Source organism: Mustela erminea, chromosome 21 (assembly GCF_009829155.1).
Source record: "Mustela erminea isolate mMusErm1 chromosome 21, mMusErm1.Pri, whole genome shotgun sequence".
NCBI classification, from domain to species: domain Eukaryota; kingdom Metazoa; phylum Chordata; class Mammalia; order Carnivora; family Mustelidae; genus Mustela; species Mustela erminea.
Window position 1 is genome coordinate 8,254,907 of NC_045634.1, and position 20,985 is coordinate 8,275,891.

At 40.3% G+C, this 20,985-nt stretch overlaps 1 protein-coding gene across 12 annotated transcripts in view; it reads right to left on the reverse strand.

The window, feature by feature from the left end:
- Window positions 1–5,729: 5,729 nt before the first annotated feature.
- Window positions 5,730–20,985, reverse strand: part of UNC5D (unc-5 netrin receptor D) — a 556,683-nt gene continuing 541,427 nt past the window's right edge. For all 12 annotated transcript variants that reach the window (XM_032329091.1, XM_032329087.1, XM_032329090.1 and 9 more), the window contains one exon: window positions 5,730–12,123. In XM_032329091.1, coding sequence (XP_032184982.1) covers window positions 11,919–12,123 — 205 coding nt within the window. In that variant the 3' untranslated portion in view covers window positions 5,730–11,918. The remainder of the gene's footprint in view (window positions 12,124–20,985) is intronic.

Below are 20,985 nucleotides of genomic sequence, written 5' to 3' on the forward strand. Positions count from 1 at the left end.
TATTTTAATTCCTTGAATTTTGAAACTCCAGTGATTTTTTGATTCTAGCTCAGCTACTTACTGTGACCAATCAACATATATAAACCAGTGGTTCTCATTTGGGGCTGCTCCCTAGAGGATCCTTGGGAATGTCTGGAGATGTTTCTGCTTGCCACCGTTGGTAGGAACTATTGACATTTCATGTGTACATGCCAGGAAGGCTGCAGAATATCCTAGAAAGCACAGAGCAAGCCCCTCACAACAGAGAATTATCCAGCTCCAAATGTCAATAGCGCCGGTCTCAGTAAGACTTTTGTCTGACAACCCTATTGAAAAATACAACCCAAATCACACCCCCAGAAACCCCATTCTTCTTTTCTTTGTCTGACTCTATATTTTCCTTTAGTCTTTACTCTCTGGCCCCCTTCAGAATGAATGAAATCTGTGAGTGGGGTGGCTTTTGTTCACCACCATATTCCTATTTTTTGAGTGCTTCCCCCAATGAGGAGAATAACTACTACTTTTTAAATAAACTCAATGCCTCAAACGGAGGCACACTTGAAAGGTAAATTGTCCCCATTTCTGTGAAGAATATAAAGCATGATACAAAAAAATGACAGTTGGGGCCCATAAAAGCCAGAAGTATTAATTTTTTTTGTTTTTTATTAGAGAGGGAGAGGGGTTGGGGAGGGGTGGGAGGAGAGGAAGCGAATCTTAACCAGGCTCTCTGCCCAGAGCTGAGCCAGACGTGGGGCTGGGTCTCACGACCCTGAGATCATTACTTGAGATGAAATCAAGAGGTGACACTCAGCCGATTGACTCCCCCAGGTACCCCCAGAAGCGCTAACTCTTAAGTTCTTCTGGTGATGATAAATCAGTTGTTGACCTAAGCATTTTATATAATTTTTCACTTTTGATGTTGTCTAGAACACACTCCTATTGATGATCTTTCTCATCAACATCTCATGATGTTTAGAGCTCATAGGCTGGGAGAAGAGATCATCTCTTGTTTCTCTGGGTACCCTAACCAAATTATTCAAGCTAGGGATCCAAGGAGATAAACAAGTCCTGGTCATTCACACTTCTTTTTTTTAACCTGTGTGTCAAACAGTTTGGTCTCCTATTTAGATCCCATTGTTTTCTTTTGGCTATGGACCGATAAAGTGAGACAGAATATGCATGATGCTGATTTTACAGATGAGGAAATTGGGACTCAAAAAGTAAAATGGATTATCTCAGACTCCACTGGCAGGCATGATAACTAAGCTTAGAGCACTCATTACTTCTCATTACTTAATGCCTTCTTAACCTGCTCTGGGCTCTATTCACTGCACAGCATCTCCCTCATGGCGAGACACCTAACACTCACCCCTTTAAGAGGATGGATGTGTTGAATTCTTCTCTGAGCTTAGAGAAAGCGAGGTTATTTGATATAAGTCACTTCATGGACAGATGCCTCCTAGCTTTTAAACCTGTCTTTAGAAGGTGGAGCAAAATATTTACAACTCATTCTTATCAGTTTTAAGTGTGCCTTTTTAATTATAGAGGAAATCATTCATAGGCAAGAATTAAAATGTTAAAAAAAAGGTTGCCATGCGCTTAGCATACACTTAGAGATGAGAGATTTTGCAAAGTGCAAAGAAATGGGTTGGAAGATGAGAAAAAGTTGAAGTAAATCTAGACTGAATTAATTTAGGATGTAGGACCCAATTTATCTCCTCTACGTTGTTGAAAAGCAGATCCCAGGATATTAACTGTGAGATGTTACTACATGCTCGTTAAGTAGGAGTAAGTGACAAATATTTGGAAAATGTTATAGACGTTGTAGCCTTGGTTGAGTGATTAAAAATTCATATTAGCATAATTCTTTTTTCAGCTTTCCTATTTACTATGACTAATAATAGTACTGACTTCACATTGTTGCTAGGGGATTAAATGAGTGATTCTGTATAAAGAGCATAGCAGATTGAAAGTATTCAAAAGTATTGACTACCTTCATTATGTAAAAACCTTTGAGAGTTCTTACAATAAAGAAGCCCTTGTAAATGTGATTAATGCCGCTTTCCCCAAACATGGCAAAATGTAGGATCAGTACCTAATCAGTACCTAATAACATAGCATAGACGATCCGGTGGATCATAAAGACTAGAAGCATGAAAAGCAGTATGGTAGCCTTTTCTGTATAAGATACTTACAAATCTATTTATCTATGATAATATTCCCATTTGAAAGCTTTTCCTCTTTTATTTTTGTCTGACAGATTCTTACTCCTCTCTGATGCCGAAATTGAAACCATGACCCAAATTTTCCACCCTTTCTGCATCCATACCCTTTAAAGCACTGTGATTTTTGCAATAGTTCCCATCAAGAGTTGGATTCTATTTCTGTCATGAATGCTCTAGTCTTACGAGTTAGGTGGACCAATGAAATAGCACAGAAATGATGGTGTTCCAAGACTATTCTCCAAAAACCTCTACAATGCTTTTCATCCTCTGCCTTTACTGTGAGAACATACCTAGCTGAACCTACTGCATCGTAAGACCTAGGGGGGAAGAGCTTTGTCCTACTGTCTTAGCCAAGGTCCCCCCGCCATGTAAGGAACCTGGCCTGAAAGAGCTAGCCCAGCGAACATATAGCACATACAGGTGTGAGTTCAGCTGATAGCCAAGGAGGAACTTCCTACTGATCCATAGCTCTGTAAGAATAATACATGGTTCCCTTTAAGCCACAGATTAAGGGGCTCATTGCAGAGTGTTATCATAGAGATACCTATTTAGCATATCATCTTTACATCTTAGCCAGTCAACACGTGTCCATATTACTTTCCCTCACACAACACAACCTGGTCTCACCTCTCCTTCATTCTCCCTTAACAATCTGTGCTCATCTCTTTCACGGTGCTTGTTGATGGTATGACAACCTCTTGATATAGAGAGCCTACGCTTTGTGAAGGTTGAGTCGGGGGGTGTATGTGTGGTTTGTTTGTTTTGTTTTTTATGAATGCCTGCTTTGTTGGAGAGGGTCTAGCAAGGAGAGAGTAATAATGCCCAGGTAACTCTTTAATTTGTGTATATACTCTTAAGACTTTAAGGCCTTTGTGTTGTCTGAAAAACAGAAAATGGGTTCTTTCATTGATGGGCCATCTACTCTATGCAAAATCACTATTTTAAATAATGTTATTTGTCTTAGTGATACATTTTAAGTGTATTTGCCCCATCATCTGACTCTGATTCCTTCCCTTCTAAAATCATTTTAGGTGGATGGATATAATGGACCTTATTAGAGGATTTAAAGTTTACTATATTAAGCATTAACCTTTATATTTGAAAAACAAAATACTTAACTTATTTCAGAGGTTGTATGACTTTATTTTTTTTTTTGCCTTAAATAACATTCAGCTAGCTATCATAAAGATTAAAATTGAGTAATCTTTGCCCCTCTTGTCACGTTGCTATGTTATATAATGAACACTCTAGTACGTTTCTGTTCAGAACCAAAGCAAGCGACAGATAGCTAGAGATGTGTTTAATTATTATACTATTTTTTGAACATTTATTTGGATCTAGTGAGCTTGATAAGATTATCTTCTTTTAAAGATAGTTTTTTGACCAAGGTCATGTGCCCAGAGAATGGCAGACTCAGGATTACTACTTAGCCTGTGTTAATCTCAAACATATTTTGGTAACTACCATGCTTACTGCCTTTCTAAATAAGGTAAAAGTGAACCCTCATTAGTTGCTTTCTAAGTACCATACAGTGTGCTAAGGCTTTTACATTTATCTTTTTTTTTCCCCCACTTAATCTTCACATGTTGAAAAGAATCTAAAATTCTATCATTCTTATATTATAAAGTAGAAACATTAAGTATTTTGTCTGATATTAAATGCTAAGTGACACAGGCAGGATTTGAACCTAGGCTTTGGTATCATATGGCAATCTAAATAAATATATTTTTAAAATATTTTATTTTGACAGAGAGATCACAAGTAGGCAGAGAGGCAGGCAGAGAGAGAGAGGAGGAAGCAGGCTCCCCGCCAAGCAAGAGCCCGATGCAGAGCTCAATCCAGGACCCTGAGACCATGACCTAAGCCTAAAGCAGAGGCCTAACCCACTGAGCCACCCAGGTGCCCCAAAATAAATATTTTTGAATGAATAACTCTATCAGAATAAATTTGATCAAATTCTAATAAGTACTGACTACAGAGAAAAAACATTAGCCCAAAGTAGCTTAATCCACTCAGAATCAGTTACTAGGTAGATAAAATGTTTTTAGACAAAACTTAAATATTTGGAACAGTGGATTACAGACTGCAGCTGATATGTTCTATTTTTATCAAAATGAGCTAGTCTGTCTGAATCTCTCTGCCAGTCACAGCATTCTTTATAGTTGACCAATGCAGATTAGATTTGTTTGCTCTATTAAAATAGTTCTGGAATTTTTGGTTTGGTTCTGCCTAATCATATTGATTTACCTAGTTAATTAAAACCAATTCTCATTCTACCAGTAACTTAAATGTATACTAATTAGCTTTAAAGCACTGGAACCACTCACAGCCACTTTGTGGATATTACCATTCCTTCTAGTCCTATAAGATGATCCATAAAAAGAACTACATGCTCCAAACATTTAGAAAGTGTTGCATATACTCCTCTTTTAGAGATCCATCATATACATTAGAAACATTGTACCCTTAAAGGTTTTCAGAAATCTAGAGAATGTGATTTCATTTTATGCCATAGTTTTCTAAACTTAATTTATGAGTCAGGGTGAGGGTCCAAAACCTCTTATCTTATTATGGAAATCGTATTTGTTTAAAGATGGATTTTGGAAAATACTGGTTTTAAACCAATTTATGACCTTTTAATTTATGACTCACTTAAATCAGAAACCATCTTTGGGTCACACTGTTTAAAAGGACTCTGATCCACTCTGAAGAGTTATGATTAAATTCTTGGGATCTTGGGAGCATTCAGCATTTTTAAAACAATTTAAACAGATTCAGTCAGTGAAGCCATATCTGAAATGTGCAACATTATACTTATTTTTGTAACATTTTGCCCATGGAGAAGCAGAAAATTTCGAGTGTGTGTTGAAAAAAAAAAAAAAAAGAGAAAGAGAAAAGAAAAAGTAACCCAAGCCTTTTGAGGACAAAGGTGAATGGTATCCAGACAATGGTCTGGTCGGGATTCTCTCAGTTTGTAAAACTATGTCCTAGGAGTACTTGTGTGTGTGTGCATGGTGGTTGGGTTGAGAATGGTAGGAGATGATCTCATCTTTGTTTCCAGTAGCCTCATATTACCTCTTTCTTGAGGCCACAAGGAGAAATTAGGTTCAATCCCTTAATAGGTATTTGGAAACTGTCCTCAATGTGAAGGGAATTCCAGTGCCTGCTAGGTTGTGGCAGGAAGTGCACAGAGGGGCTCCTCCTTGGGATTTCAAATTTCCAGTCATGGAGTATCCTAAAATGTCAATAAAAGACTCTTTATTCATAAATAACTGGTATGTGATAATTTACGTCTGTACATTTATCTTGAAAAGTCAGTAACCATCCAGTTTTTTTGTTTTTTTTTTTTTTTTTTTGTTTTTTTTGTTTTTTGTTTTTTTTTTTTTGCAAACTCTACATAAAACATCCAAACGGTCCATTTTGTTCAGTACAATATAACACAGCTGTTTGGCATTACCAAATATATATGTATATATATTTATAGATATGTACATGTGCTGAAAAAGAAGCCAGTGCAGCCTTTTCTAAGAAGTCCATCCAAGTATTTACTGTACAACATTCAGAATTTACATTGATAATACAAGGCACAAAAAGTGTGGTATGAAGCCAAGGCCATGCTTTATTCAAACTCTCCTCTGGCTTGCTCTCTCCTTCAGCTTCATGTCAAATTAAGTGTTCAGTTCTGCCTTTTTTTTTTTTTTTTTTTTCCCGCTTTGAACACATCAAATAAAAGTTGAGAGTGGAATGGGCTGGAGATATGAATCACGAACAAACCACCTCCCCACCCCCCACGCACCTTCCCAAAATAAACAGAACAAAATGAAATCTGTTTTAAAATTCATCCGTACAGAAATGGAGGTAAACAATGACTCAGATCTTCTGAGTTCGGGTCAGGAGAACAAGCCAGTTTTCCCTCTAACTGCTTTTATTTGCCCTATTTCTAGGGCAACACAGACTTTATCAATTACGTGTTCTGTATCAATTAGAAATGTGTGTGAAGAATGGGAAATTTAAAATCTGTCTTGATTCCAATTTGGAAGAAGAGGAAATTGTTTTCCTGACCAGGAAATTCCCACACTGAGTTGTTGTTTTTTTTGTTATATATTTTTTTAACCTTCTTATAGAGATACGTTTTGATGGGAAGGGCTTCATCATCTAGCCTGGGCCATAGAGAGTGATGGAAATTTTTTAGCTCCACTCTGATGAGGCTTAGATCAAAGCTTCCTGGTTAAGGGGTGATCTTACTTCAGTCTCATCAGAGCTCCTAGTGGAAGGAATTTGGAATTATTAGATCCATCTCTGATTGTAATGAGGGTCATAAGGCAAGATATTCTGCTTACCAATTCCCTTAAAATACCATCTTCCCATAATTCGACAGAACCATAGTTAAATCTCTACCTCTCGTCTCTCTTTAATTTTAAGGGAGTTGTAGAATTCATCCCATTTTGGAATTTATGTATATAATGCTTGCAATAGTGAAATACTCTTTGGGGTTAGTTAGCAAGATCTGAGGCAAAAGGACATTTTAATCATAATCATGCTTTTTGGAAAAGTACTTGACACACATTTCCACTCATGCAGAGAGTTACATTGCCAAATTTAGTGATCCATTTTATAATTCAAGGCTGTACCTTTTTGGAAAAGAGGATGTATCCTCCGCCCAACTCAGTCTTAGGGGCGGGGAGGGGAAGCATATTTTTAAGCTTAGGCCTAAACATGAAGCTTACTGCCTTTTTAATCTTTGGGTTCAGATGGAGGGTGGGCACTAAGATGTGAAGTTCATGGTCACTGTCTTAGGCCCACCTCGTGAGGACATTCCAAATCCATGATCTTCACAGCAAAAAGAAAAAGTAGCTGCTTCAAGCACCACAATTATTCTATGTGAGTTAAATTTCCTACTTCAGATCACAGTACTACACACTAGTGACTAACGGCCAGGTCTGATTTCCATCCCCTTTTATCTTTTTGAAAAAACACAGCACACAAATTGCTTTTTTTTTTTTTTTTTTTTTTTTTGCTTTTTGCTGACGACCTTGGAGTGGGGATGTGAGGAGTCCGTGTTAGACGCTGGCTCTCCTAGAATTGCTTTTGCAAAGAACACCACATGCTGTCAATACAGCCAAACAGCTTTATAGCGGCAGCTTTTGAAAGAGTATGGAAAGTAAAAAACACAAAATATGTAACACATCTAAGATTAGCAACATTTTCACTTTGTGACATTTGACGAAATACATTTTTGCTTGTAGTTCAGGAAAATTCTATGCAGACAAAACAGTGGAAGCTGCAGAAAAGGGTGGCCGTTCAACTTTTGGCTAAAGCATTGATTTGTCAAATACAGCGCTATGGCCATACACTAACACTGAAGAGCTAATAAAATTTTGTCACTACCTGTAGGACAACATTTTGCTCTCCCATTTGCTGTGGTTGTGACCCCTAGTCCAGTCAATGGGAGGTACCAGGATTCAGAACATCGCAATGTTTCATGAGGAAAAGTAATGGAAATGGGCCACACGATGGGCCATAAGACTCATGTTTTCCAGCTCCTTCCGGTGTCTGTGACCTTCACAGATCTGGAACAAACACCTCTGAGGGAATGTTACCTTCCCCACATCTGCTAGTTAGTATTCCACACCTTTACAGAAGGACTAAGTAAGGAATTGGAGTGAAAATGGCAGAAAGGAAAAACAAGCACATGGAAAGGTCTTCCAACATTTTGAAATCCGTAGGTCAATTTTGCCAGAAGTTTGGCAAGTGGAGAATACGTTCTAAAACCACTTACAGATGGTCCTCGACTTACGGCGGTGTTTCAACCGACTACTTTCTGACTTGACAATGGTACGAAGGTGGTAGGCATTCAGCAGAAACTGTACTGGCAGCTCTGAATCTGGATCTTTCCCTGGGGTAACGAAACTGGGGTTGACCATCTCGTGATGCCGGCTGGACAGGGGCAGCCATCAGTCACGACCTCACAAGGGTAAACCACTACTACACAGGCAAACATTCCATCATTCACTTTCAGTACAGTCTTCGGTTCGTTACATGGGATTTTCAACATTTCATTATAAATGAGGCTTTGTGTTGGATGACTGTGCCTAATGGAGGCTAATGTCTGAGCACGCTTGAGTTAGGCTAGGCTCAGCTCTGGTGCTGAGCAGGTTAGCCATAGTAAGTATATTTTCGATTTAAGATAATTCAATTTATGCTGGGTTTATCGGGACATGACCCCATTATAAGTCGAGGAAGATCTGTATACCATTTTCATACTCCACCTTGGCTTATCAATTGTGATGTTGAGAATTTTTCTCAAGGGAAAGAGAAGCAGTAAATTCCAGGACTTTTAATCCAAAGAGAACCCTGTTTTAGTCATCTGACTTAATAATCCCTCTCAAAGTCAACTAAAAGAAAAAAAAAAAAAAAAAAAGGACCATGGCACCAGAGAACACCTGCAGCTGGAGATAAAAATAATAAAAAGAGAGAAAACTTCCCCTCTTTAAAGAGAATTGTGTCAATTCCTATTCATCTCTTACAAAAAGGCCAATAAAGTTTTTGTGGGAGTACATCTGAGTTTTACGAGACTTTCTGCACTGGTAAATGAAGTTTGCATTTAAATCTGTAGAGTGAGCTTCCTTTTGGCTTAAAGGATTTTAATGTAAACCAGTAAGACTACACAAGCAGTATTGTAAAAACCGTAAATTAGCTTTATGATGCAGCGGCAGTCTGGTACAGCTGTGAAGTGCACCATTTTGGTGGCATAATTTGAAGCCCTGTTTAAAGCATGACCATTAGACTGAAATGCCTTTGAGGCCTGAAAGATTTGGCATTAAGTGGGATATTTTGTAAAAAAAAAAAAAAAATGGAAGTAACCTATCAACTATTAAAGCTCACTTTTAATATCTTGGTTCCTTTTACATTAGGCCAAAATCTCTTTCTAGAGGGGCATTTGTGTTTTGATGGGAAGACATTAAAATAGAACAAGGGTTTAGGTCACAGCGAATAATCGAAAGTTCAGATGTCAGTGAATTCTCTCTGATCTGTAATCTCTGTTCCTCCTTGACACTCCTACGCTTCCCCGTGTCTGTACGTCTCACCAACATGGGTTCTCTTTGGAATTCTAGTGTGAAGTATGATCCGGACATACAATGGCCACAGAATTTCACACATTTGTGTAGGAATCCCATGTAGAATTCCAGCAGAAATAAGAGAAATGAAAAGAGGGAGCAAAATGAACTGAAGGGTATATTTGAACCTTGAGCTGAAGTCAGAGATGATTCATGTTAATTTGCTTCCTTTGTTATTCAATATGGTATGAAGGTCACAGGCATTTATAAACACCCAGATTTTTAAAAAAAAAGTCCATGGGAGGAAATTCTAGACCTTGAGGGATTGATGATAATCTCTTATCTTAAAATCTAGATTCTAGGGACATTAAGATTTTTCATTTAAGATATAAAAAACGTATCAGCTCTAAAAAGGATCTGTGTGGACTCACAGAATATATAAAGCAATGATAAGGCCGATTAGAAGGGAAGAGGAATAAAGGGTAGGATAGTTTTAAAACAAAAATCCTCCAAGATAGAAACTGACAAAAGTGCTCAACAATATGTTTTCTACAAGTTATTATTAAACAGTCAATGCAAATTCTTTTTGGGTGACTGACCATCTACTTCAACTTCTTGCTTTTCCAGAAATGTTAGCAAGGGTGTCTGAATATTTGCCCTCTCATGCCTTCTCTTTGTTGTTCCCCAGAAGGAATAAACAAGTAGAGCATGTAAACAGAAGGGTCTTTTCTTGATCTAGAGATGGTATTTTGAAAATATGCTCGCAGTTCTAAGAGGATCTGTTTATTCTATATAATATGCCTTTGGTTCCTGAGAAAAGCAAGGTGCTTTTGAATTTCGTGTAGCAAAGTCTTCCATCCAGTATAGGGGATCATCTATACCACACGTTAGAGAAAATGGCTAACACATTCAAGAGTTCTTAATGCCTTACCCATGGTATCATGAATTCTACCTATCTCTAGGTCTTTTTCACTTTGGTGGAGATTTACATTTTTTTTTTCTTTCTTTCTTTCCTTTTTTTTTAACCACAGGACTTACAAAACCATTGTTGTTGTTTTTAACTGACCATATCCCCACTGCCAAGTGTTCCCCAACTCCCCCATTCCCTGATTGTACTTTATTCTAATGTAGCCAACTTTTAAGTACCTGGTCAGCCTTGTAGTTAATTTAAGTCCTTGGTCTTGCTTGTCCTGATTGTGGACAGCTAATTAAAACATCCACCAGAAGATGAGCAGGAACAAATCTGTGCCTCTTTAGTCTACCAGGACATCTTGTCAAAAATGATTTAATAGGATAAAAGATGGATTAAATGTTAAGATGGGGTTCACAAATTCTCTGTGGACTTCAATTTTCCACAATATCATTGGCTCTTTAAAAAAATAAAAAATAAAAAGAATCTTTGAGCAACAGTCCTATGTTCATGGTCCCATAGAGAAAACATGCCTGGGAAGGCTGAGGAATGAGAGCTCGAAAGCTTCCTGAACAATGTATGTGGTTTCTGGGACACTGTGGTAGACCTATCTCTCACATCTATTTACTCCTATCATTTAGACCAAAGACTATCTGTTCATTTTCCAAGAGGCAAAAGGAGGTTGCCCTATAGCCCTATGGAGAGATTTTGTGAAAACGCAGTACCAAGAGGCTAGAAAGTTTCAAGAACCTGGATTGAAAAGTCGAGAGAGGCCCTCATCCCCTTATAACAATGTTTAGAGACCGGGTCAATACCTCTATCCTAGAATTACAGCTTATCTGAGGCCCGGGGCACCTGCAGACCCTGTCTTTCCCTGGGCTCGATTTGACTGCCCCGGCCCCCTCCAAATCCACATGGAGCTGCGTACTAACAGCGCTCTGCAATTTGAGTGGCTAAGCTGGGAATAGAGGATTCTGTTTTGTTGAATTAGAAGTAACTATCCATATTGAGTTTAATTATGCTCTGAAACCGGGTAAGGAAGGGGAAGAAAGAAGGTGGGTAGATTGGTCTCCAGAAGAAAATGAAGGTGGTGTACGTGGCAAGAACTAGTTCATGGTCTGTCTTACCTTCTCCTCTTGTTTCCATTAAGTGGCTGAGATAAATAGGGAATCGGTGCTGGTGTGATGGACTCAGAGTCTAGATTCTAAATGCCCTCCTTGACGTTACCAAAGTCCTACAATGGGTTGGCAGCCCCGTTTCACTTCGCAAAGCCAGTTTCATAATGATTGCTGACATCACGGATGCCAGTTGGTAGACAACCCTGACAATCTGGTAGCAGAATCAGCTGGCCCTTTGGGGCACATCATTAAAAACCTGTTTCAAAACATGCACGATTCAATGTCTGCCTTCCTGGCTTTATCGTGGCTCGTCTTTCCCCCACAGTTACTTTCCTCAAGCTACGCCCTCACTTTTACCCTCCCCACTCCAAAGCTAAGAAAGTTCATCAAGTGTTAACCCGAGTGGACTCAGATGAGACAGTAAAGCCCTCTTATATTGAAGAGAGCTTGTACTTTTCTCTATGAACATATTATACCTATATAAAATTCAGTTTTTTCAACCAGGGATTCGCACTGATTGTAAATGAAGGCTGAATTCTCCAAATGCCACCGGGCAGAAAGCTGCCGCTTTCCCATTTAAAGCAAATGTCCCGAAGCTGGCCGTCACTGTCTCATGAGCGGTCGTGGACTAGAGTCCATTTTGCCTGCTGTAGTTGAAGTCGGCTTCATCGAGCTGGGTTTCTGTAATGTTTGAGAGTTTCGTGTGTGTCCTCCCAATCTCTTCAAGGGCACAGGCCAGGGAGTCAAGATCACCATCGTGCTGATGACGAGCTTCCCACAGGTTCAAAATGACAGCAGATGGACTGCTTTGTGTAGCAAAATAAGATAAATTCCTAGACGGGGATTTTAAGAAACAAACAATAATGAAAATGAAAAAAGAAATAAAGGAACAAATAAAAATCACTATAGGGGCCTAAAATGAACTGCGATGGATAGTCTTATAGTAGGAGTAGGAGGTTCATGGGAGCTAGTTACAGGTCTCCAAATGACCTTAGGATTGCTCGGATTCGATATCTCTCCACCTCCTCAAACTCGGCGCATCAGAAATGGGTTATCTTCCCTGTACCTCCAAATCATTCCCCTTTGTAACTATAACAAGTATCCCAGTAATTATAAATTTCCTTCTAATCTCTCACATTAGGACATTATTTTTGACTTTTCCTTCTATGCTGTTGCTTTCTTTTTGATATACTCTGTCTTCCTTTGCCCTTTGAGCCATTAATGCTGGCTTAGGTAATACTTGCCAGCTTGAAAGCTTCTTGCTTCCATTCAATCTATTCTCTCCACTTGGAATACCTACTTCCTCTCTTCCCCTCTGTTTCTCAAGACCTTACATTCCTGTAATGTCTGGTTCAATTCTCCTCTACTCTTTGCCTAACATGCTTTATTTCTTCTCTGAGTTCTTCCTATTGTTGTGCTTAAAATTTCATATGACTAAACTGTTTATATATTTCATGTGAATTTTGCCCACCCATATGATTACAGACATCTGAAGGGAAAGGATCCTAGATAATAATCTTCTGATTCTGCAGCAGTCCTTATCATAATACTATGACAGGTGTTTATTCAATATCCATTGTCTTGAGTAATTGATTGCTATGAGCCTTTTTCAGTTGATATGGGATCTTCGGTGAAAACAAATGGTAACCTTTTGAACGAAGACTTTGCTATGATGAAGATTAAGACAACACAAAAGATTAAAGGTCACAGTTTTTCAGAGGCACTTGTAGAGCAGGGATGGAAATGTCACCTTTGGTAAAATTTTGATAAGTTGAAAAGACTTTTGAGAGTCAACCAAGAACTGGTTATTTTGAGGATGGCACTATTTTCCCTTACCACATTCAGCATATAATCGTAAAGAAGACTCACGTAACTAAGAGCACTGGGAAGAGAAGACAAGCTTTTAAGGGCACATTACCATTTACAAGCACCACACACACATACAGTAATTTTGAGCGAATAAAGTGCTATTTTATTCAAAGGTCTCAAGGGACTGCTTAAAGCTAGTTGGTCGCCAAACCGCAGAAATATCAGCATACTATATATACTTTCTACTACGTCCAAATCTGTAATTGAGAGCAGGAGGAGGCCAGCTTAAAAATGTTCTCTCTAGTTTCCTTTATCTTGTTCCTTATTCCACCTCCCCCACCGCCAGCCCCTTCCCCTCACTTGTAGTCAAATATAGTTATTTATTTCTACGCTAATGGAAGTGGCAAATCAAACCTTGCTTGGGCAATTGAGGGAATCCTAGTTCTTTTTATTTAAGAACTTTGTTTTGAATATTTCTTCATGGTCATGGAAGTGTTTATAGAGAAAGCTTCTATACCTCTAGGTCTGTTCAGTCAATGGACACACCCTTCCCAACGTCCAGGCAGAACAGAAACTGAAGGCGTAGCTGAGAAAGAGGCCTCCTGGTAGATTAGGTGCAGGTGGACGCTGGTTGGGCTGTGTGAGCATCTCTTTCCACGTCCTTTTTGAGACTAAAGACCATTAACATACATTTGTTCCCGGAATGGGTAAATACTTACGCACGCTCATGTTTCAAAACCAGAAGAACAACAGCAAGCCAAACAAAAGCACAGATTCCTCATCTTTCTATTGAGGGTTTATATTTTGTATTTTTCCCTTGAACAACAATGGACTAGCGTCCTGTGGGAATCACTAGAATCCTGGTGATCTTACTAACCCCCACATTAGGTTTTATTCTATACCAGAGGTTGACAAACATTTCTCTAAAGACCAGCTAGTGAATATTTTTGCCTTTAGGAGCCATATGTGGTCTCTAAAGCAGCCACTCAATGTTGTGACAGCAGTGTGACAGCAGCCATGGATGGACACACGTGAATGAGATGGATACAAGGGAAAAACTTCAATGAGACACCTTGAAATCTGAACGTCCTGCAGTTGTCACATCACCCAATATTCCTCTTCTTTTGATTGATTGATTATTTATTTACTTACTTACTTAGCTTACTTTCCTGACCACGTAAAAAAACAACCAACCAACCAAACCACAACAACAACAAAAACAAAACAAAACAAAACAAAAAACCTAACACCATTCTAGCTCCTGGGCTCTAGAAGAGCAGGTGGTGGGCCAAATTCAGCTTTTAGGCCATAGTGCTGATCCCTGTCCTCTGCTGTCTTACCACCCAGGCTCAATTTCCGGAGGTGGTAACTATTTGAAAGAAGATGAAACTGATTTTACTGTCTTGTGCTGCCTTTGAAGAACACACAGGGCTTAGGCTGTTGAATCCACAAGTTAAGCATCCTGCCTCAAGCACTTTGAGAACTTCATCTTCAGTAAGTGTTCTGGGACTCTGACCTTTCCAGATATGACAGGAAGATCCGGGCATAAAAATGCAATAATATAAAACTCTGGGAGAGGCATACAGAATAGGTGTTGGAGGCCGGGATGCATCTTTGTCCCAGCATGATATCAGAAGTCTTCATGAATCCGTGGTGGGGTTGGGAGTGGGGATAGGGAGGTGTGTGTTCTAAGTACACCCGCCTAGAGGAAGAGGAGCAGGACTGGTGAAGGGCTCTGGTTCTCCAAAGACCTGCTAATGTCCGTCCTGATTTGTAGAATAGGCACCCAGGGCTAAAGCAAGCTAAGTGATCAAAAGAGGCAGAAATATAACTCTCGCTTGGCACAAGTCTCTGAACATATTGTAACAAGCGAAGTGTGCTCCCCAAAGCATAGCTCTGATTTATCCTCTACAAGCACATTCATCATAACACACACAAATCTCAAATTCCACTTAATTCTGGTAGATACATACAGGAACATAATCAGTCTTATTAAAAATGATTCCGTTAGCTTTGTGATAAAGAGACCTCTTATTAAATTACCTTTACCCATCTACACCAGAATAGTTCGTGTATAAAAGACCCTGAAATCCTAATGCAATAGGCTATTCCTCCAAGATAGTTGGGTTAATTTAACCATTTACATGCATGCAAATGCGTGGATTTTTGTTTTGTTTTGAAAATTGGTATGCCATGCATCTGTTAGGTGGTTTCCATACTGCCCTTTTGAAATTATTCTGATCCCAATCTATACAACTCTTTTCTCTTCGTAATGGTGATACATTTGGACACTAGCAGGTGAATGCACACACAATTCAGGGAATTGTGTTACTACTAGAGAATAGAATTCGTAGCAATAGTTGGTATTAAGAAATTTTCTGAGTGTCTTAGATTTTTTTTTTAAAATGAAACCAGAACATTTAGCAAAAGTAGAAGTCTTAAAATTTAGGTGGATGCCTCAGAGTAAAACTTAATTTTTTTCTTTCTCTTTGAAACATGTTTAAACAACTGAATGTTTATTGTGCTGGTGTTAGATGCTTCAAACTTTTATTTTTTTATGCTCTGAACTTCGGGTGACCTTTTGTCATGCCTTTTAGGATTCTGATAGACTGAGATTAATTTGAAAAAATAATGTTTTTCATTTGAAAAATAATGTTTTTCATTTGAAAAAATAATTTTTCATTTTTTGGGGTGTCCTAAAGATGCTGCATATTATATAGGTAAGAATACTCTTAAATTTTGAGAATTGACTTTAGACTCCTTCTAGGTCTTCAGGTCAGTTTATTTGTCCTAAGCTTTGTAGATCCAAAGGAAAAGATGAAGCCCCTTGAAACTCCCACTTAGAGTAAATCATAAAACAAACAAACAAACAAAAAAACATGCTAAGACACCTGGATAAATTTCCCCATGTAAGTTTATTGAGTAGTAGTGGTTTATCAAATTTAATTTTGTTTTGTTAGAGCCTCTATGCCTTCTATTCACTTGCATTCTGGGCAGGAAGGAGTGGAGAGGAGGGGGGTGATTGTTTTATTAAAGTGATTAATTTCCTCTTTCTGAGCCTTTCCTACCCCCATCCCTTATCCTCAATTAAAAATCCCATGGTTGGGGTGGAAGCCAGGACAAGAATTGGGAGCATGAATCTTTACCTCTGTGATTTCACTAGCTAGACACAGGCCAATCTATCATGATGTATATGGTCCAAAACCAAATTTTTATGCAGAATCCCAGTTTTCCAAATATATCTTCACATTAATGACCATGTTAAACGAATTACAGAAATTAGGTTAAAATTTGGGGATGTCTGGAAATAAGGACTCTGCTGTTTCCATTTTTGAAGGCAAAAGAGGAGAATTAAGGGCCCATGATAGAATTCTGCCCTCCGATGTCTTTACACCCTATTACATAACATGGGCTAGTGTTAGGAAGAGGAAAAGTGGCTGGGTACTCTTTGGTGTGAATTTAGAGATACCACCTTTTCTTAAGTACTTAAAAGCATATTCAAATGTAAATATATTCAGGAATAGCCACCTCTAAACCTTCCATCAGTTAGCAGGAAGGTAAGAGTAAGGAGGGCCGGCCGGGGTCTGAGGGTCAGTCTCAGCCCTAACACACTGAAGCTCTGCTTTGTGCTCACACTGGAGCCGGCCTGGCTCAGTGTTCTTAGGTCCGACTGTGTGTGCCCTATAAGGGCTCCCTTTCATTCTGAATTCCAGATAACAAACTCTTGGTGTCTCAGAATCCTGCTATGGTGGAGGCTGTAATCCACGGTGTAAGCTCCTCTGGTGACCAACTGGGAGAATGGGTTTCCTACTGAAATCTAGTTGGGGACCACAGTAGAGCTGCAGCTTAATGTCATTAGCACGGAAGAGCCTCTCATAACGAGGGGCATGCTGTAAATTAGTTCAGAATTGAGGATTTCACCCAGCACCTTCAGGTGGGGGAGGGGCACTTATCCCTGGAATCTTCTGGGCAGCAAGTCTGTTTATATTCTACAAACTTGCCATTTACATCTCAGTCAACTGAATTGTTTTCGCCTATAAAAAGCATATCTTAAAAAAAGCTTCTTTCCGAGTAGGCTTGTGGTATAAAAAGGGAAAACTAAGTTAAGCTGCCCATAACAAATAGGGAGCCATCGTTTATAGAAGCAGCGCATAATCCTACTGTTAGTGCCAGAGGGGAATGGAAACAGAATCCTAATGAAGAAATATTAATATTCCTGCTATCATCCTCATGGTCTCATTTAATGAGAGCCTCGTATGTGACCAAAACCAACCCTCCATATGGTTCTTTCAATGTGGATGGAAGAGAAAAGCCATTCATATTGAGCAGCAGTAATTGGACACAACACAAGCATTTGTCCCGTCTGTCAGGCTTTCATCCCCAAACTTCAGCCTCCCTGGGGTTGCACTCAAGTGCAAGGCAGTGGGTAGGGGTGACCCACAAGGACAGGGAACAGACAGTAGACAACATGGAGTCCCATTCTGCCCTGCCCTCAGACAGGTGCATTCATTGTTTTAGGCCAATTAATGTGGCCATGAAATTCCAAATTCCTCCTAGTTTTTCCTTTTGTCTCTTCTATTATCCGACTCCTGAAGGGGAATGGCAAGGTTGGTTTTGTTTTGTTTTTTTTTTTTTTTGAATTGTCAAACATTTAAGAACGTGGAGTTTTTGTTTTTGTTTTTATTTGACAGACAGAGATCACAAACAGGCAGAAGGCAGGCAGAGAGAGAGGGGGAAGCAGGCTCCCCGCTGAGCAGAGAGCCCGATTTGGGGCTCGATCCCAGGACCCTGAGATCATGACCTGAGCCGAAGGCAGAGGCTTAAACCACTGAGGCACCCAGGCGCTCCAAAGAACCTGGAGTTTTCACGGACACCTGTGAGTTGCCAAAAGAGAACAAGGCCGGTTGAAGACCCCATTGTCAGTTCTCTAGTCTCGTTCCTCACAGGATGAAATTGTCTATGACGATTTGTCCTATTTCAAAGTAAAGGGCCATGAAAACGACCAAGTCAGATTTCTAGTTTTCTTTGAATTGAGATGTATCAAGGAAAAATAGGTCTCATTGAAACCACTTTCCCTACTCCGTAACCTTGAGACATTTTAAGCGTCCCGAGGGTGAAGACGAATGACCACCGTCTGTTCCGCGAAGCCCCCGGTGCTACTGCTGCGTGAGGGAAGCGAGAGGGGTTTAGACTGCTCCGTTTGCAACATACTCAATACGGGTTTGATAAAACCTCGCAAGTCACTGAAAAGAAACAGTTAATTCCTTAAAGGATACTCTAATGAACTAGGTAAAAATCCTTCCTCTAATCTAATTTTCGCAAATGATGAACACATCCTATGCAGGCATACCGACGCCGGCCGGCTTTGTCAGTGCTGTGTGAGACTGCTCTTCTGAAGGGGGTTATTTAGGCTGTAAAAGGGGCCTGGGCGTGTCCATCTTTTCTGAAAACTCTATTAGCATAAAGGAGGAGACCCCATTCTTCTTTCGAGGGTCCCTACAAACTCGCCCGTTGCCTAGAAGGAACCAACAGCTGCACTTGCTCCAGGACTGGCCGCTTCAGCTTCCTCTTAGTGGGCAGTTTCAGGAGTCCGTGACCTTGGTGGAATGGAGCTTTGCTGAGCTGGGTCCCTCTGGCTTCACTGGGAGGGCTCTCTGCGTGTCACCCCCTGCATAAGCCTCCTGGGCCAGAACCAGGAAATCTGAGTTGGCTTTCACCCTATTTTGTCTCCAAGGCCCCGTGTCATGCTATCCCCCTATATATTAAGTTTCCTCGAAAGTGTCTTAGAGGTGTCTATTTTTTTTTTTTTTTTTAAACGAGGGCCTCACATCCATTTTTATTACTTGAAGGTTAGGATTTGTTTTCTAGCCTCCAGCCCGCGGGACCAAGAAAGGGGAGTTTGGTGTCATCACGGTAAACCCGAAACCACAGGAATGAACACTGTGTGACCCCCCTCGATGGCCTGCCTAGGAAGCTGGCATCCTGTACGGCTTTGGTTCTCCTCTTCCTCCCTCACCCCAAAAGGCAGCTGGCACAGGGGCTGCTCTACTTCTGGTGAATTCTCAACCGTTCTTCCAAGAGAGATGAGGAAGCTGCCTTGTGACCTTCCTCTGTCCTCCTCCACTGCCCTCTGGTCATTTCGCCGTTCCCGTGCATCCAATTAGGAGGGTGGACAGAGGGAACGAAAGGATATGACCTCAGTGTGAGAAGATTCTGTTTCTTATTAGAGGTCCTGGTGAAAAAACAGGTTATACAGCCCTGCTTCTCAGCCATGAGGTCTGAGAAATTTCATTTGCTCACAACTGCCGCACTATCACTCACGAACATTAACAGCCAAATTGAACTATTTTAACCCCTGACCAATAAGAAATATGTTTTAGCTGACCCTTGTGGGGACTACTCCGCAGTCCAAAGTCCAGTATCACTTTTGACTGCCCCCCTGCCCCCACCAAAACTTAACTACCACTAGCCTACTGCTGACTGCTGACAGGAAGCCTGACTGATAACACAGCAGCTGACACAGACTTTGTATGTCATGTGTACTATATACTGCATTCCTACAATGCAGTAGGTGAGAGAAAAGGAATATTAAGAAAATCACAAGGAAGAGAAAATACATTTATAGCACTGGACTATATTTACTGAAAAAAAAAAAAAATTCCAAGTATAAGTGGACCAGTGCAGTTCAAGGGTTCAACTGTGTTGTTCAAGGTTCAACTGTGTACTATGACGAAAAACCGTTAATAAGATGTAATTATGTGCTTCTTTCCACCTTGGCAACCTCTCTTCCATCTTGGCTGCTCCCCCTCCGCTCAGACTCCCGTGTCTCATGCACTTTACCCAGCAGCCGTTCCCATAGCAACGTGGTCAAGCTGGCTGTGTTTTCTCAAGGGTTTCTGGAATATGAAAATCATGAGGCCTTAAAGAAGAATGAGCTAATGGGAGAATTTCGGGGACAGTGTGAGAGCCGAGAGAAGAGATCCGAATCCTCCCTCACGGCAGCCATGTAAACCGTTGTCCTTGGAGACCAAGTTTCAAAATCCTTTGATGCTTAGTCCTATCAGTCCTATTTATGAGGGAGAACGTTTTTGAGGTTAAGCAAGGTTAGTGTCCAATGAAAGAGTTCATGTCATTCATTCAAGGAAAAATGGCTGAATTTCCCCTAAGGGGAGAGAACCCCCTTGGGGGGTTTGACCATCACTAACCATACAAAGTGTCTACGCAAGTTTAGCACTTCGAGCTGAAGCAGTTAAGTTTCCCTCATGAATCTGTTTGGTCCTTCGCGATGCTCCGCACTGTCTACCTTCACGCCGACAATTCTTTATTTCTCAACATTCCCCACCTCCCCATCACGCGGGGCAGGAGCACCGAAGTGGAGGGTGACCGCAGCTGAATTGAGAGCACAAATGTGCAGTCTCAGCTTTGAAATGCAGCGAGTGTGGACTCTGAGGAGCAGTGAACGTCTGCTCACGGCATCTATAATTACAACTGCTCTCGATGACATTCTTTCTAGGCTGTGCGGCTTTCTTAGCGCGATCCATATGCCAGGCGAGTGGCAAGGCCACCTGTGTTGCCGCCTCATAACACACACCACTGACATTTCTCACATCCCCATTGATTGCTAAGCCTTTCACTTGATATTCCAAGTTCTCTTCTCCCCCTATTCAGATCTAAGTAGAAACTTGTTCGGCAAAAAGGCAGATTATCATCAGTGACATTTGCATTTTCCCAAAAGGAGGGTAGGAGAGCATTTTCACTGGCAATAAAATAAAAGCAAACGTTTCCCTCCACTCCCTTTGAAAACTCTTCCTTCATGATTTGAGGGCTGTGGCTTTGCCAGCTTTTGGATACGTCTGGAAATTGAAAGGAGGGGGAGAGGCAGGTGA